At 43.1% G+C, this 16,973-nt stretch overlaps 1 protein-coding gene across 2 annotated transcripts in view; it reads right to left on the reverse strand.

Moving 5' to 3' along the window:
* Positions 1-16,973, reverse strand: part of syn3 (synapsin III) — a 166,998-nt gene that overhangs the window by 124,437 nt on the left and 25,588 nt on the right. For both annotated transcript variants that reach the window (XM_075471260.1, XM_075471261.1), the window contains exon 3: positions 10,091-10,148. In XM_075471260.1, coding sequence (XP_075327375.1) covers positions 10,091-10,148 — 58 coding nt within the window. The remainder of the gene's footprint in view (positions 1-10,090; positions 10,149-16,973) is intronic.

The following is a 16,973-nucleotide window of genomic DNA, read 5'->3' on the forward strand; positions in this document are numbered from 1 at the left end:
TGTCTGCTTGTTGTTCACCATGTCATAGAAAGTGTGTTAGCAAGTGTTAGCATGTTAGCAAGTGTTAGCATGTTAGCAAATGTTAGCAAGTATTAGCATGTTGCAAGTGTTAAAAAAAACTAAATGAGGAAATCTGACCCAAAGGCAGAAAATAAAAGAAAAAACAAAATAAATAAAAATCCCCAAATAAAAAAGGGTGATATTTGGTGATATCTGCCCCGGAGTCTGCAGGGTACCTGAACCTTCCACCAGTTCACAGCGTTATTTAGCAACGAGAACGTCGAACACACGCCGTGACCTCACAGATTCTGTATGACCTCACAGATTCTGTATGACCTCACAGATTCTGTATGACCTGACAGATTCTGTATGACCTCACAGATTCTGTATGACCTGACAGATTCTGTATGACCTCACAGATTCTGTATGACCTCACAGATTCTGTATGACCTCACAGATTCTGTATGACCTCACCAGGGGTCGCCTGTTATTGTGAAACTCCCTGAGCAGCAGGTACGCCCTGAGGGGAGGCGAGCTCAGACAGGGGAGCTGTTCTTCTTCACGTCCCTTTAAAGTGGGAGACATGACACTAATGTGGTGGGTAAAATGGCCCCTGAACAAGTAGCCTGCTGACTCTCTGAGGAAAAACCAAACTGGGTTTGACAGCTGTGGACCAGATTCAGGCTCAGCCGCCCAACTCTGAATGTTTCTGAAGAGATAAATATTCAGGTGGAAACTCCGTCCACAAAAGTGTCCAAACCAGAGCGAAGAGTTCAGCCCGATTAGCCGATGAGGACGCAGTAAATCTCAGGTTATATAACATAAAGTCCAGATTTTATTTCCTGGAGCACATATTTCATGTTGTACAAGTTCTTTTTTTAGAAGTCATGCAGAGATTCTTGGTTAATGTGGGCTGAGAGGTTTCTGTCGTATTCAAACATTTCCCACAGAGTCGAAGCTCCGCACACATGTGCAGCACATGCTAACGGCACATGGCTAACGGCACATGGCTAACGGCACATGGCTAACGGCACATGGCTAACGGCACATGGCTAACGGCACATGCTAACGGCACATGCTAACGGCACATGGCTAACGACATATGGCTAACGGCACATACTAACGGCACATGGCTAACGGCACATGCTAACGGCACATGGCTAACGGCACATGCTAACGGCACATGGCAGTCAGCTAATCGTAGAAATAGATTTACGGCCTGAGGGTTGATGTTTTATTTAGTTGTTTTTCAGTTTTATTTTATGGTTTTTCAGTTTTATTTTATGGTTTTTCAGTTTTATTTTGTGTTTTTCTGTTTTATTTTGTGTTTTTCTATTTTATTTTGTGTTTTTCTGCTTTCTGTTTTTTCTGTTTTATTTTCTGCCTTTGGGTCAGATTTCCTCATCTTGTTTTTTCTGTGTTTTCCTGTTTGTGTTCTCAGTATTCTGGGTCTGGGATCGAATCGAAAAAGAACAAATCAATCTGTCGACCCTTTCTGTGTCCGGGCGGGTGAGGTTTCCCGTGTTGAGTCAAATTAACACGGAAACTTCACCCGGTTCACAGCTGATACAGCAACACCATAAAGGAGGCGGAGCCTCAGAGATCAGCCCTGACAGATGACCCTCAGCTCAACCCTCTGATGGGAAATTAAATGCTGTCTACACCTTCCCGAGCTTCGGTTATCATTAGATCCTCTGAGCCAGCTTTAAACAGCTTTAACACATGAGGAGGAATATCATCAGTTGTCCTTTCATCCAGAGCTGCCGTGCACGTGGCGTTCACAGTTTATAACCCGACCCGGAGGAGGGCATCAGGAGAATGTGCTGACGGAGGAAACTTTCCACCGGGACAGGGAGGGAAAACACTCTTTTATCCGCTGTTTTCCCTCTCAGGCGGCGAGTAAATGAAATGATCTCATTTAAAGGACAACAGAGCGCCACTCTGTCCACGCCGTCCCCACAGAAACATCTGCGCGCTCAGCAGAAAAGCCCGAGGAGGCACCTTATTCCTCCCAAACACCGGGGCAACAACTCCCCGCCCCCTCCGACCGGCTGGTTAACCACGAGCCAGCGGGCGCTGTCAGCGGGCAGTGATGGACGAAGCCGCGCAGGCCCGGGAGCCAGGCACCATGGTTACCATGGTTACCATGGTTACCATCAGGGTAACACATTCAGACACCGGAGCAGCTCTGCCTGGGAAAGGAAAACAGGCAGTGATGCGTGGGACAAACCGCCTCCAGAGACGATTCTTCTGAGTTTCAGATGAGTAAACACTCAGCTGGCCCCAAGCCCCTCCCACCCTGTCACTAAGCCCCTCCCACCCTCTCCCTGGCCCTAAGCCCCTCCCACCCTGTCACTAAGCCCCTCCCACCCTCTCCCTGGCCCTAAGCCCCTCCCACCCTGTCACTAAGCCCCTCCCTCCCTCTCCCTGGCCCTAAGCCCCTCCCACCCTGTCACTAAGCCCCTCCCACCCTCTCCCTCAGCCCCTCCCTCTCTGGCCCCAAGCCCCTCCCTCCCTGGCCCTAAGCCCCTCCCACCCTCTCCCTCAGCCCCTCCCCCTGCCAGCTGTTTACCTGCAGAACCAGCAGCTGTGCAGCAGATCAGAGCTTCAGGCTGCCAGCTGACGGCAGCTCAGATCAGGCCGGAGTGCTTCCTGCCCTCTGGCCTTCCTGCAGGTTCATCCCAAAGATCCTTCCACCTGATGTTTCCAGAGATTCAGAGTTTGTTCTTTAACAGCTGACTCGTTCTTTGTGTTCTTATTGATTTTGGCTCTTTTCTCTCCAAGTGGAAAACATCAGCTGATAAAAATCGTGCTAACACAGCTGTTTTTCTTTCTTTATTTCTTTTACAAAGTGCGTCTTTTATTGCTTTTCCTCTTTAACTCCTGAAGGGGGGGGGGCAGATCCAGCTCACTGCTAACCAACAGAAGCTGATGGCAGATGTTTGCTGTTAATCACTCCCAGCTTGTGTTCCCGTGAATTAATCCATCGAGCCTCTAAAAGCTGAAATCTAAGACAGATGCTGAACGCAGCAGCTGGAACAGTCAGCGGGCCGAGGCCTCCATGACCCGTTCACAGCTGCCAAAAAGAAGGACAACGTTCAGCCTGCGAGCTGGCAGGAAGCGGCAGGAAGCGGCAGAAAGCGGCAGAAAGCGGCACGAAGCAGCAGGAAGTGGCAGGAAGCGGCAGAAAGCGGCAGGAAGCGGCAGAAAGCGGCAGAAGGCGGCAGGAAGCGGCAGAAAGCGGCAGAAAGCGGCACGAAGCAGCAGGAAGCGGCAGGAAGCGGCAGGAAGCGGCAGAAAGCGGCAGGAAGCGGCAGAAAGCGGCAGGAAGCGGCAGGAAGCGGCAGAAAGCGGCAGGAAGCGGCAGAAAGCGGCACGAAGCGGCAGAAGGCGGCAGGAAGCGGCAGGAAGCGGCAGAAAGCGGCAGGAAGCGGCAGAAAGCGGCAGAAAGCGGCAGGAAGCGGCAGGAAGCGGCAGAAGGCGGCAGGAAGCGGCAGAAAGCGGCAGGAAGAAGCGGCAGAAAGCGGCAGGAAGCGGCAGAAAGAAGCGGCAGGAAGCGGCAGGAAGCGTCAGAAGGCGGCAGAAAGCGGCAGGAAGAAGCGGCAGGAAGCGGCAGGAAGAAGCGGCAGGAAGAAGCAGCAGGAAGAAGCGGCAGGAAGAAGCGGCAGGAAGAAGCGGCAGGAAGAAGCGGCAGGAAGCGGCAGAAAGAAGAGGCAGGAAGCGGCAGGAAGCAGCAGAAAGAAGCGGCAGGAAGCGGCGGCAGGAAGCGGCAGGAAGCGGCAGGAAGCGGCAGGACGCGGCAGAAAGAAGCGGCAGGAAGCGGCAGGAAGCGGCAGAAAGAAGCGGCAGGACGCGGCAGAAAGAAGCGGCAGGAAGCGGCAGGAAGCGGCAGGAAGAAGCGGCAGGAAGAAGCGGCAGAAAGCGGCAGGAAGCGGCGTGGTCAGCAACAGCTCCTTCAGTTCAAAGGCCCGCAGGCGAGGCTGAGGGGCCGTTTACACGGAAACGAAAACGGGTTGAAAACGCTAAACCTTTTTGCGGATGCACGATATCGTTTAGATGGAAACGGCGTTTTGGGGGCATGAAAACGCAAAAAAGTGAATCCGCCCTCCAGAGTGGAATTCTTGAAAACGCTCCACTGTCGCGCCACCGTGTAAAGGATGAAAACGCAAAACTGCGTTTCTCGTCACATAGAAATGATGTGACGAGCATCGTGGTAGTGCTGCCACCGAGCCATCTGGCGTGTTTACTGCATCGATAAATAGGAAACGTCACACACTTTTGCGTTTCCGTGTGCACGCAGATTTAAAAGTGAAAAGGAAACGCCACTTTTGCGTTTGACGGAGCTGAAACTGAACTGTTTGGACCTGATGACCAACAGGATATCCGGCCTCAGAACACCGTCCCAACAGTGAAGCACGGCGGGGGCAGCGTCATGCTGTGGGCCTGCTGCGCCCCACAGAACAGAGGGCATCATGGGAAAAGAAGTGGGCCGAAGTTCCACCAAACTACTGAGAGCCCCAGCGTTTGTCCCGGGTCACCAAACACTGAGGAAGGAGAAGTAAACGCTCGACTTCCATCTCTTCATTCTGACAGAAATGGAATAAAAGGTCCGAAATGACGTAAAACAGAAAACTGTGATTTAATGAGCAGCAGGATTTATCAGAGTTTATTTTCAGGCTCTGACCACAGAAACAGAATGATATGTGAGTGAGATCTGAGTTAATATGAAGATGGAAGGACGTGAAACGGCAGAAAATCAGCTGCATTAACAGCTCACTTTGCAGCAGGAAGTCTGTTTTTACCAACTTTATTGGGCTGACGGGATAGAAAAGGCTCAGAGGGAAGCCTCTGCCCGTCTCCTTGGCATTCGGGTTTGAATCGGCATGTGTTCGGTGGTCAGGACTGAGGACACGGCCCTGAGGCGCCCACCGAATGTGCCCCAAAGTGGGTCCTGTAGAAAGGAGGGCGTCGGCCGCGGTGACGGGCGTATAACTCTGGTCTCTCAGAGCTTTGCGCCGGCCTCCCCTCTGCAGCAGTACGAGCTGTGCTGAGTCTCAGCTGTGCAGACGGCACCTTATATGGCAGCGAGCAGCTTCAGAGAGCTTATCCCCACATTAACCATGGCTGAGACCAGCGGCGAATCAGTCGTCCAATTAAAAGTCAGTTCTTGTTGTGTATCTTTCTCGGTCGGTAGTGTACGGTTCAAGAAGAAAAAGCCAAACGTTAGTTTCTGAACAACATGTTGAACCAGATAAAAAACAGAAGCAACGCGATTATAATTAAAACTGAACTGCTAAGCTGAGATATTTACAAAAAAAGTGGAATTTTAACCCCTTAACGCCTGAATTTATATAGCTGTATATATAAAAAAAAATGTGTGTGTTTTAGCCTTTAAGTAGATGGTAAATAATGCTGAGATTATTCATTTCAATTTTGCACAAAAAATAAATAGAATTTTTGGTGTTGCAAATTTGCGACAACAGGCATCCTGGTCAATTTGGAGTCAATTTGGTATGTTTGGTATGTAATTTGGTATGTTTGGTGTGTAATTTGGTATGTTTGGTATGTAATTTGGTATGTTGGGTGTGTAATTTGGTATGTTGGGTGTGTAATTTGGTATGTTGGGTATGTTTGGTATGTAATTTGGTATGTTTGGTGTGTAATTTGGTATGTTGAGTATGTAATTTGGTATGTTTGGTGTGTAATTTGGTATGTTTGGTGTGTAATTTGGTATGTTTGGTATGTAATTTGGTATGTTTGGTGTGTAATTTGGTATGTTGGGTATGTAATTTGGTATGTTTGGTGTGTAATTTGGTATGTTGGGTATGTAATTTGGTATGTTTGGTGTGTAATTTGGTATGTTTGGTATGTAATTTGGTATGTTGGGTATGTTGGGTATGTAATTTGGTATGTTGGGTATGTAATTTGGTATGTTTGGTATGTAATTTGGTATGTTGAGTATGTAATTTGGTATGTTGAGTATGTAATTTGGTATGTTGGGTATGTTGGGTATGTAATTTGGTATGTTTTGTGTGTAATTTGGTATGTTGAGTATGTAATTTGGTATGTTTGGTGTGTAATTTGGTATGTTGGGTATGTAATTTGGTATGTTTGGTGTGTAATTTGGTATGTTGGGTATGTAATTTGGTATGTTTGGTGTGTAATTTGGTATGTTGGGTATGTTGGGTGTGTAATTTGGTATGTTTGGTATGTAATTTGGTATGTTTGGTGTGTAATTTGGTATGTTGGGTATGTTGAGTATGTAATTTGGTATGTTTGGTGTGTAATTTGGTATGTTGGGTATGTAATTTGGTATGTTGAGTATGTAATTTGGTATGTTTGGTGTGTAATTTGGTATGTTTGGTGTGTAATTTGGTATGTTTGGTATGTAATTTGGTATGTTGGGTGTGTAATTTGGTATGTTTGGTGTGTAATTTGGTATGTTGGGTGTGTAATTTGGTATGTTTGGTGTGTAATTTGGTATGTTGAGTATGTAATTTGGTATGTTGGGTATGTTGGGTATGTAATTTGGTATGTTGGGTATGTAATTTGGTATGTTTGGTGTGTAATTTGGTATGTTGGGTATGTAATTTGGTATGTTTGGTGTGTAATTTGGTATGTTGGGTATGTAATTTGGTATGTTTGGTGTGTAATTTGGTATGTTGGGTATGTAATTTGGTATGTTTGGTGTGTAATTTGGTATGTTGGGTATGTTGGGTGTGTAATTTGGTATGTTTGGTATGTAATTTGGTATGTTTGGTGTGTAATTTGGTATGTTGGGTATGTTGAGTATGTAATTTGGTATGTTTGGTGTGTAATTTGGTATGTTGGGTATGTAATTTGGTATGTTGAGTATGTAATTTGGTATGTTTGGTGTGTAATTTGGTATGTTTGGTGTGTAATTTGGTATGTTTGGTATGTAATTTGGTATGTTGGGTGTGTAATTTGGTATGTTGGGTGTGTAATTTGGTATGTTTGGTGTGTAATTTGGTATGTTTGGTATGTAATTTGGTATGTTGGGTATGTTGGGTATGTAATTTGGTATGTTGGGTATGTTGGGTATGTAATTTGGTATGTTTGGTATGTAATTTGGTATGTTTGGTGTGTAATTTGGTATGTTGGGTATGTTGGGTATGTAATTTGGTATGTTTGGTGTGTAATTTGGTATGTTTGGTATGTAATTTGGTATGTTGAGTATGTAATTTGGTATGTTTGGTGTGTAATTTGGTATGTTGGGTATGTTGGGTATGTAATTTGGTATGTTGAGTATGTAATTTGGTATGTTTGGTGTGTAATTTGGTATGTTGGGTATGTTGGGTATGTAATTTGGTATGTTGGGTATGTTGGGTATGTAATTTGGTATGTTGGGTATGTAATTTGGTATGTTTGGTGTGTAATTTGGTATGTAATTTGGTATGTTGGGTATGTAATTTGGTATGTTGCTTATTTGCGACACCAGGCATAATGGTCAATAATAAGATAATAATAATAATAATAAGATAACAACAACACAGTAATATAACTGTGAAGAAAACAATGTTTTTTTATTCACCCTTTTTTTTTTTACATGTTTATTTATATAAATCAAGAAATAAGGCCGTCACTTTGCGGTCCCACTAGAAACAAAAGCTATCTCAGCTGGTTGATTGAGTCAAACGGTTTGTAGCATATATGCAACAATAGACGTTAAGGGGTTAAAAACAAGAATCAGTCGTAGATTCATCCTCTGACAGCTCGCCTCCTTCCCTGAAAGACTCCGACAGAAAAGCTCCAGAATGTCTTTAAAACCAGGTTTCAGATGCACAGGAATGGGAAATGGGAAACGTCTGGACATCTCTGAGTGGAAGAACCTTTTCCTAAATGTTCCTGCACATAACGACCATAACAAACGTACAACAAGCGTCACACCAGAGCGAGAGCTGCTCAGAGAGGGTGCAGTCGGCCTGTTTAAAGGGTTAATCTCTGCATGTGTGCCGCCTTTCACACAGCGATCGGGTTTCCATCGTCCTCAGACTCTCAGCGAGGGGCACAAACAGCCCACCAAGAGTTTGGCTGCTGGAGGCAATTAGCGACTGACTTGTGCAGAGGGCTTCTGGGAACGGGCCGAGGGTCCGGCCAGATCCAAGTGGGTCACACGTTGCCTCAACTATCGACTCCAGGGGCCTAATTAAGTCCAGTTTTAGAGGGGTTCGATGAGTATGAGCCACAGGGTTTCAAAAGGTTTCCAGCCGTTCTCAGACAGAACGTACGACCACAGCAGTGAGCAAACAGGCTGTAAAATCCAGCTTTCTGTGGTCCCATAAAAACCCACCGATGCCTTTCAGAAACGGCTCCAATCTCAACAACGCTTTGCACATGTGAAACGTAGCCGCTCTCTGAGTGAACACAGTGTGTCCATTTCTGAAATACTTACAAAATACTCTGAAAGGAATGGGTCAATATGTGGAGAAATATTCTTCTTTCCTTCCTCGCCTGAAGACACATGCTTCTAAAACTCTGCACATCTACATGTTATGACACTTTGCTGCCACTTGGGGGCAGTATCAGAAACATGAGGAGCTGTGGGCTGCTCTTGGTTGTGTTGTTGCTGTTGCTGGTGCTTTAGCTTTGCTCTGCTGTGGAAAACACAGGAAACAAAGTGGGCAAAAATCTGGTTTGTGAGGAAATTAAACGAAGCTAATTATCGTCTTTCCCAGCTCCTTCTGACAAGCTGTTTAACCTTCAGAAAGTTAGCTAGTTTAACCTTTAGAAAGTTAGCTAGTTTAACCTTCTGAAAGTTGGCTAGTTTAACCTTCTGAAAGTTAGCTAGTTTAACCTTCTGAAAGTTAGCTAGTTTAACCTTCAGAAAGTTAGCTAGTTTAACCTTAAAAAAGTTAGCTAGTTTAACCTTAAAAAAGTTAGCTAGTTTAACCTTCAAAAAGTTAGCTAGTTTAACCTTCAAAAAGTTAGCTAGTTTAACCTTCAGAAAGTTGGCTAGTTTAACCTTCAGAAAGTTGGCTAGTTTAACCTTCAGAAAGTTGGCTAGTTTAACCTTCAGAAAGTTGGCTAGTTTAACCTTCAGAAAGTTAGCTAGTTTAACTTTCAGAAAGTTAGCTAGTTTAACCTTCAGAAAGTTAGCTAGTTTAACCTTCAGAAAGTTAGCTAGTTTAACCTTCAGAAAGTTAGCTAGTTTAACTTTCAGAAAGTTAGCTAGTTTAACCTTCAGAAAGTTAGCTAGTTTAACTTTCTGAAAGTTAGCTAGTTTAACCTTCAGAAAGTTAGCTAGTTTAACTTTCAGAAAGTTAGCTAGTTTAACCTTCAGAAAGTTAGCTAGTTTAACCTTCAGAAAGTTAGCTAGTTTAACTTTCTGAAAGTTAGCTTGTTTAAAGTGATACAATGTAACTTCTCAAAAATCCCATTATGGAGCTCCCCCTACAGGCTTGGAGGTAATGTACAGTTACACTGTCGTAAATACAACACCCTTTCGCTTTCACGTTTGTTGACGAACCGGCGAGGAGTCCGAAGGTGCAAGCTATGTCGACCGAGAAGGTGAGAGTAATCAAATGTACCTGGGAGCGTGAGAGGGGTCTATTTGTTTTTGCGGTAGGTGTGCCAGAAAGCAAGTCGAAGTACTTCCGCTCAGCTCCCGGGCCGCTCCAGCAAAGTTACATAGCGCAGTTTTTCCAACTCAGACCCCCGAAGGGCACAGGAGACAGGCCGATCGTAATATTAAAACTCATTCTAGCCGCACAATTTTTTTAAAAGCTGTTATTTTAAGGTAGAAATGTTACATAGTATTACTTTAACTTTCTGATAGTTAGCTAGTTTAACTTTCTGAAAGTTAGCTAGTTTAACCTTCAGCTGGGATGTGATCAGTGTGTAGAATCATCTGATACCTTTTGTTTTCTGTGAGTATTGTGAATTCATCCATCTGTGCTGAAAGAATTCCTGATTCCACAGATGGACACCTCAACATACGTTTTAAATTAATCTCCAACTCCAGGCCAGGAACTGTGTTCCCATGAGGTCAAACTGTTCCTCGATCAGATGCTTGGTGACCATAAAAAGTCCCTAAAGAATCAGTAAATCAAAGCAAAAGGGCCTTTTGTACCTGCTCCACTCGGATCTCGTACTCTCCGTTCAGCTTCTTCCCCCGGAAATACTTGGCCCTGCGAGGAAATACAAAACAAACATCAGACATTTGCTCTTCAACATGTGGCTTCCCCTCCTGTTCCACACATTCCTCACAGTCAAAACAACCTTAAAATATCCTTTTGTTTATTTCACTGAAGGCCAGTTCAACTTTCAACATGCCTTCTGAAATACCTTGAAAAGAAGGCAAAACAATGACTCACATTTTCTGGGATTACAGAATGTGAAGTAAACAGCAAAGCTAGAGGAAACCTGTAAAGTTTCCTTTCACAAAGACTTTGTTAAAGGTGGAACTGCAACATCACTTCTGACTTTAATCAATCTGAAATGGGATCCGTTACCTGATAACTCGCATTGCTTTCGTGTTTTAGAGTGATGACAAAGAAACTATACAGAGGTCATCCATCCTGATGGCACCACTTTTCTCTGCCATTCTGGGACCAAACTAACTTCCAGGGTTTGAATTCCAGCACAGGGTTGCAGTTATTGTACATAATTTAACAGAATCATAAACATTTAGCTTCTATAAAGACTTAAAAACTCACGTTTATTTGGTGTTTTTCTGTTTTATTTGGTGTTTTTCTGTTTTATTTTAATTTGTTTTTTCTGTTTTATTTGGTGTTTTTTGTGTGTTTTTGTTTTATTTTCTGTTTTATTTTGTGTTTTCTTTTGTTTTATTTTGTGTTTTTCTGTTTTATTTGGTGACTTTGGGTCAGATTTCCTCCTGTTCATCTGCTGCAGATAGTTCTTTAGGCCTGACACTTCTTTTGTCCTCCACTTGTCCAGTTTCCTCAAATGTTTTAAGGACACACTGCACACCATGCTGAGATATGCCAAGTTTTCAGCTAACAGCTCTTTGGGAATCACCTTGTTGCTGCAGAAATCCTGTTTTCTGTCTGTCACACTGTGTTATCTTTGCTGTTTTTCACACATGCAGCTAAAGAAATGGGAACAAATGATGCGTCTCTGAGCCAATCCAAACACGATGACTTAAAGTTCCTCAGGGCTCCATTCTGGGCCCTCGTCCTTTTCCCTTTAACTTTCTATCACCCGACGAAAAGCTTGTAAATGTAAAAGTTAGTGAGCTCGGTTAGTAAAGAGCACATCTTCCTGCAGTAAGTGACTGAGACGGTGACCTCAGCGACACGTCATCATGTCATCTCACAGAGAATCGGCACAAAGCCTCGTTCAGGTGTTCATAACAGAGTCGTGAGCAAATGAGGAAGAACTGGAGAAAAACAAGTTTCACCATCAGTCTTAATGTGAAAAACCTTCTTTTCACTTTTTAATCTCAATCAATATCCTCGTTTTTCCTGTAAAAATGTAAAAATGTTCTTTTTTTGTGAATCTACCAAAGAAATTCACATAAATTTGTTCTTCTTTCCTTCCAAATGCATAAATGTAACCTTTTTTTCTTGTAAAAATAATCTATTTGTTGCTAATTTTTGGCTTTTTTTTCACTAATCTGTAAATTTATTTTATTATCATTTTTAATTTAACCTTTTTTTCCTTGTAAAAATAATTTATTTGAGAATAGAATAGAAAAATACTTTATTCATCCCCCAATGGGGGAAATTCAAAATTAGAATTTGTTGCTAATTTTTGGCTTTTCTTCACTAATCTGTAGATTTTGCTGTTTTTCACAGATGCAGCTAAAGAAATGGGAACAGATGATGTGTCTCTGTGACAGGCTGCTGGGAACAAAGTGCCTAAAGATCCAGTTTAAAACGGCTTCTTTGCTGAGTTGGACCCAACACTGGTTCATCCCTTGAGTTAGGAGCCTTTTTCCTAGCTCAGTGACTCGTGTCGCTTATTTACATCAGTAATAATGACAGTTTGGGTTTTTTGGTTCTTAAGAACACTTTCTGGATTTGTTACCGTTTGTTTTCATAGAAACTAAACTTTCTCCTCAGAGCAATCCGTTCAGGCTTCAGGCTGAAGCGGAGAATAGCCGCCTGTCCATCGAAGCTCTAGGCCTTTGGCTTCTGGGACAGGCTGTTGGGACTGTGAGTGTCTTTTGAAGCTACTCCCCCTCAAACACATTTCCCTTTTGCACCATTTTCCTCTCACTAAACAAAGCGCTGCTCCTCGGTCCGTCCTTTCCATCAGCCTCCATCTGGCCTCTCGGGTCTCTTCATTACGGCCATCCAGGAGGATCTTGTACATAACGTCTCCCAGCTGTTTGACTTCAAAGTCAATGAACAAGAGTTTTAAATGAGTCCAAATGAAAACACTCGGCTTTGGAAGGAGCTCTCCATCTCTGGATTAGAACCACACCCAGAACATAAACACCACCAAGCTGAATTTCTTCTTCTTCTACCGTGAAAACATGTTCCCTCCTTTGTGCACCACTAATAGAAAGAGTATGAGTCATAAAGTGGACAAAACCAGCTGCCCTCCCTGGCTTTTTGTCATTATAACCGATTGCTTTAGCGTCCCCCCAAAGAAGTTGGTGTTGTGCTGATAATGTGTGAATAAAAGCTGTTTTCTGTAATAAACATTCAGTTTAACCTTCAGAAAGTTGGCTCGTTTAACCTTCAGAAAGTTCAGAAAGTTGGCTCGTTTAACCTTCAGAAAGTTGGCTCGTTTAACCTTCAGAAAGTTGGCTCGTTTAACCTTCAGAAAGTTGGCTAGTTTAACCTTCAGAAAGTTCAGAAAGTTGGCTCGTTTAACCTTCAGAAAGTTCAGAAAGTTGGCTCGTTTAACCTTCAGAAAGTTGGCTAGTTTAACCTTCAGAAAGTTCAGAAAGTTGGCTCGTTTAACCTTCAGAAAGTTGGCTCGTTTAACCTTCAGAAAGTTCAGAAAGTTGGCTCGTTTAACCTTCAGAAAGTTGGCTCGTTTAACCTTCAGAAAGTTCAGAAAGTTGGCTAGTTTAACCTTCAGAAAGTTGGCTAGTTTAACCTTCAGAAAGTTCAGAAAGTTGGCTAGTTTAACCTTCAGAAAGTTCAGAAAGTTGGCTCGTTTAACCTTCAGAAAGTTGGCTCGTTTAACCTTCAGAAAGTTGGCTAGTTTAACCTTCAGAAAGTTCAGAAAGTTGGCTAGTTTAACCTTCAGAAAGTTGGCTCGTTTAACCTTCAGAAAGTTGGCTAGTTTAACCTTCAGAAAGTTCAGAAAGTTGGCTCGTTTAACCTTCAGAAAGTTCAGAAAGTTGGCTCGTTTAACCTTCAGAAAGTTCAGAAAGTTGGCTCGTTTAACCTTCAGAAAGTTCAGAAAGTTGGCTAGTTTAACCTTCAGAAAGTTCAGAAAGTTGGCTAGTTTAACCTTCAGAAAGTTCAGAAAGTTGGCTCGTTTAACCTTCAGAAAGTTGGCTCGTTTAACCTTCAGAAAGTTGGCTCGTTTAACCTTCAGAAAGTTGGCTAGTTTAACCTTCAGAAAGTTGGCTAGTTTAACCTTCAGAAAGTTCAGAAAGTTGGCTCGTTTAACCTTCAGAAAGTTGGCTCGTTTAACCTTCAGAAAGTTGGCTAGTTTAACCTTCAGAAAGTTCAGAAAGTTGGCTCGTTTAACCTTCAGAAAGTTGGCTCGTTTAACCTTCAGAAAGTTGGCTAGTTTAACCTTCAGAAAGTTCAGAAAGTTGGCTAGTTTAACCTTCAGAAAGTTCAGAAAGTTGGCTAGTTTAACCTTCAGAAAGTTCAGAAAGTTGGCTAGTTTAACCTTCAGAAAGTTGGCTCGTTTAACCTTCAGAAAGTTCAGAAAGTTGGCTAGTTTAACCTTCAGAAAGTTCAGAAAGTTGGCTAGTTTAACCTTCAGAAAGTTCAGAAAGTTGGCTAGTTTAACCTTCAGAAAGTTGGCTCGTTTAACCTTCAGAAAGTTGGCTCGTTTAACCTTCAGAAAGTTGGCTAGTTTAACCTTCAGAAAGTTGGCTAGTTTAACCTTCAGAAAGTTCAGAAAGTTGGCTCGTTTAACCTTCAGAAAGTTGGCTCGTTTAACCTTCAGAAAGTTGGCTCGTTTAACCTTCAGAAAGTTGGCTAGTTTAACCTTCAGAAAGTTCAGAAAGTTGGCTAGTTTAACCTTCAGAAAGTTCAGAAAGTTGGCTAGTTTAACCTTCAGAAAGTTCAGAAAGTTGGCTAGTTTAACCTTCAGAAAGTTCAGAAAGTTGGCTAGTTTAACCTTCAGAAAGTTCAGAAAGTTGGCTAGTTTAACCTTCAGAAAGTTCAGAAAGTTGGCTCGTTTAACCTTCAGAAAGTTGGCTCGTTTAACCTTCAGAAAGTTGGCTAGTTTAGACAGATTTTTATTTTCGAACATGTATAAAAAAGAAAATGTATATAACTATTTGTACATACAAAAGAAAGAAAAATAAATAATAATAAAAAATAATTCAATCACATAAAGTGCTAATACATAACAAAACACTGCACATTGTTTGAAAAAGAGTTTTAAATGAGTCCAAATGAAAACACTCGGCTTTGGAAGGAGCTCTCCATCTCTGGATTAGAACCACACCCAGAACATAAACACCACCAAGCTGAATTTCTTCTTCTTCTACCGTGAAAACATGTTCCCTCCTTTGTGCACCACTAATAGAAAGAGTATGAGTCATACGGGGCGACCAAACCAGCTGCCCTTCCTGGCTTTTTGGTCTTTTTGTCATTATAACCGATTGCTTTAGTATTCCCCCCAAAGAAGTTGGTGTCGTGCTGATAATGTGTGAATAAAAGCTATTTTCTGTCATAAACATTCATCATTTTGAGGATTTTGTTCATGCGGAGATGTTTGAAGACATTGTTAAAGTTGTAAATGTATTTTTAGTCCTAATCTTTACCGACTGATCTTATCTGAACCACAGCAGAAAGTCAAAGTGTTTTCATTTTATTGCCTAAATGTCGAAGTTATTTCGTGGTTGAAGCTCTGCATGTAATGGCGCCATCCTCCCCTCCTACGACCAACTTAAAGAGGAGTTTGTGATTTGTTAAAGGAAACACATGAGATGTATCTGAGGGAGGAACCAACATCCTGTAAAGTGGTACAGCTCAGAGATGTGTAATACCTCCTGCCACCCGTAGGGGCAGCAGTATAGAGGCTTCCCATGTCGGACACAATAAAGCTTGTTGGGTTCCCCTGGAAATCATAATATTTAACATTTATCATTCATTTTTTGGCCACTTGGGGGCAGCAGATTTGAGCTCTATGCACAACATCACAGAACATCTGAGAGTTTCTCAAAGTAAGGGACGCTTCCTTGGCCTTTGGTCTTTGGAAACCCTTCTCAGACTAGGAAAGAGTCCTACCTTGAATCTAAAAATGCATCGTGTAACAGCCATGGTGTAAGTGGGTGAAACATCAGTTACACCGTAATGCTGTTAAAAGATAACATGGCTTTTAAATAACTGGTGGCTGTGAGCTGCTAACTAACTGCCTACTACTCCTACTAACTTTAACTTTTTTTAAGTTCCCGGATGCATACTAGATTCTCCTAAATGTTGGGTATGCATCATGAGGTCACTGCTCAAACTCAAACTACCCAAGATGCAACGTAACGTGCCTTGAAAAAAATTGAAAGCCTTGACGGTGAGTTGAAAGTAAGGCCACTGACCCTAACCCACTCCACTTTTCATCTATTATTGTCAAGAAAAAAGGAAGCAACTCATAAAAAGATGGACGGTGAGCTTTGGGGGAAACATCTGCAGTTTGATAACCTGATGAATGAAAGTGTGGATTTCCCTTAAGTCTCTTAAAATCTGAACAGAGATTTCTGGGACGTCATCATCTACGAACCTCTTCACCCTCAGATCCCACCAGGCCACAGATGATGTGCATTACCTTCTTTACCTTTTAAGCACTTTTAAAAATAGCTCCAGCTCTGTTTGCTCTGCGGTTCTTGAACTTTTGCCCCCTTCGTTGGGCACAGTGAAGATTAACAAACCCCCACAAGGGAATATTCAGCCTCATTCAGTCGGTGTGTGGGCTCCCTGCTTCTCCTGTAGACATAACATTCAGCTAAGACCCTCTTCACACGGCTCGGGGGAACCAGATGATCTCACAGTACTCTGCTGTGTACGAGTGGACTCAAACACTCTGCCAGAGCAGGACTGAATTGAGCAATCAGATCCTCGTATCATTCAGAGCACAGAGCAAACAGACTGACAGCCACTTGGCAGACGGGCCTGAAAGGGAGGGAGAAAGGCAGGAATTGTTGGTGGTTGCGGTGATGCTCTCAGTGCTGTGTACTGCTATTGTGCTGCAGTCACTGCTGGAAGCCAAAGGCTGTCAGGACGGAGCAGGGTTTCCCCAGAGACCCCAGCCTCCTGGGAGGAATGACCAGGGGGGGTTCAGCCTCAGGGTGGATGGACGGACACCCTCACAGTCAAAGGCTGTGTTCCAAACCGCATACTACTCCCACTACTCCTACTAACTTTAACTTTTAACTCCTACTAACTTTAACTTTTTTTAAGTTCCCGGATGCATACTAGATTCTCCTAAATGTTGGGTATGCATCATGAGGTTACTACTCATACTCAAACTACCCAAGATGCAACGTAACGTGACGTCACCGATCGTCATTTCCTGTCAAAACGGCAGTTTCAAGCTAGCTACAACGAGGGTAGGTTCACTTCCTGTTTTCAAAACAAAAGCACCAATTGTATGGTAATGGCTTTCTGTGTTTGTGTTCATGAAGCCTTCTGAGGACAGTCGTCTCTGACAGAGACACACCTGCCTCCTGAGAGGAGCTGTAACCCAGATATTAGGTTCGGCCTTCAGTCGTGAGGGTTCTGGATTAGTGTGAGGGGAATACTTTATGTCATAGGCAGGACTCCACAGATATAAGTTAAGGAGGTGTGAGTGAGCAGCCTACATGGACCACTGGTAAAAATAAATACCAGTTCAACCAGAAAACAGAAAACTGA

Source organism: Odontesthes bonariensis, chromosome 8, assembly GCF_027942865.1.
Source record: "Odontesthes bonariensis isolate fOdoBon6 chromosome 8, fOdoBon6.hap1, whole genome shotgun sequence".
Classification (NCBI taxonomy): domain Eukaryota; kingdom Metazoa; phylum Chordata; class Actinopteri; order Atheriniformes; family Atherinopsidae; genus Odontesthes; species Odontesthes bonariensis.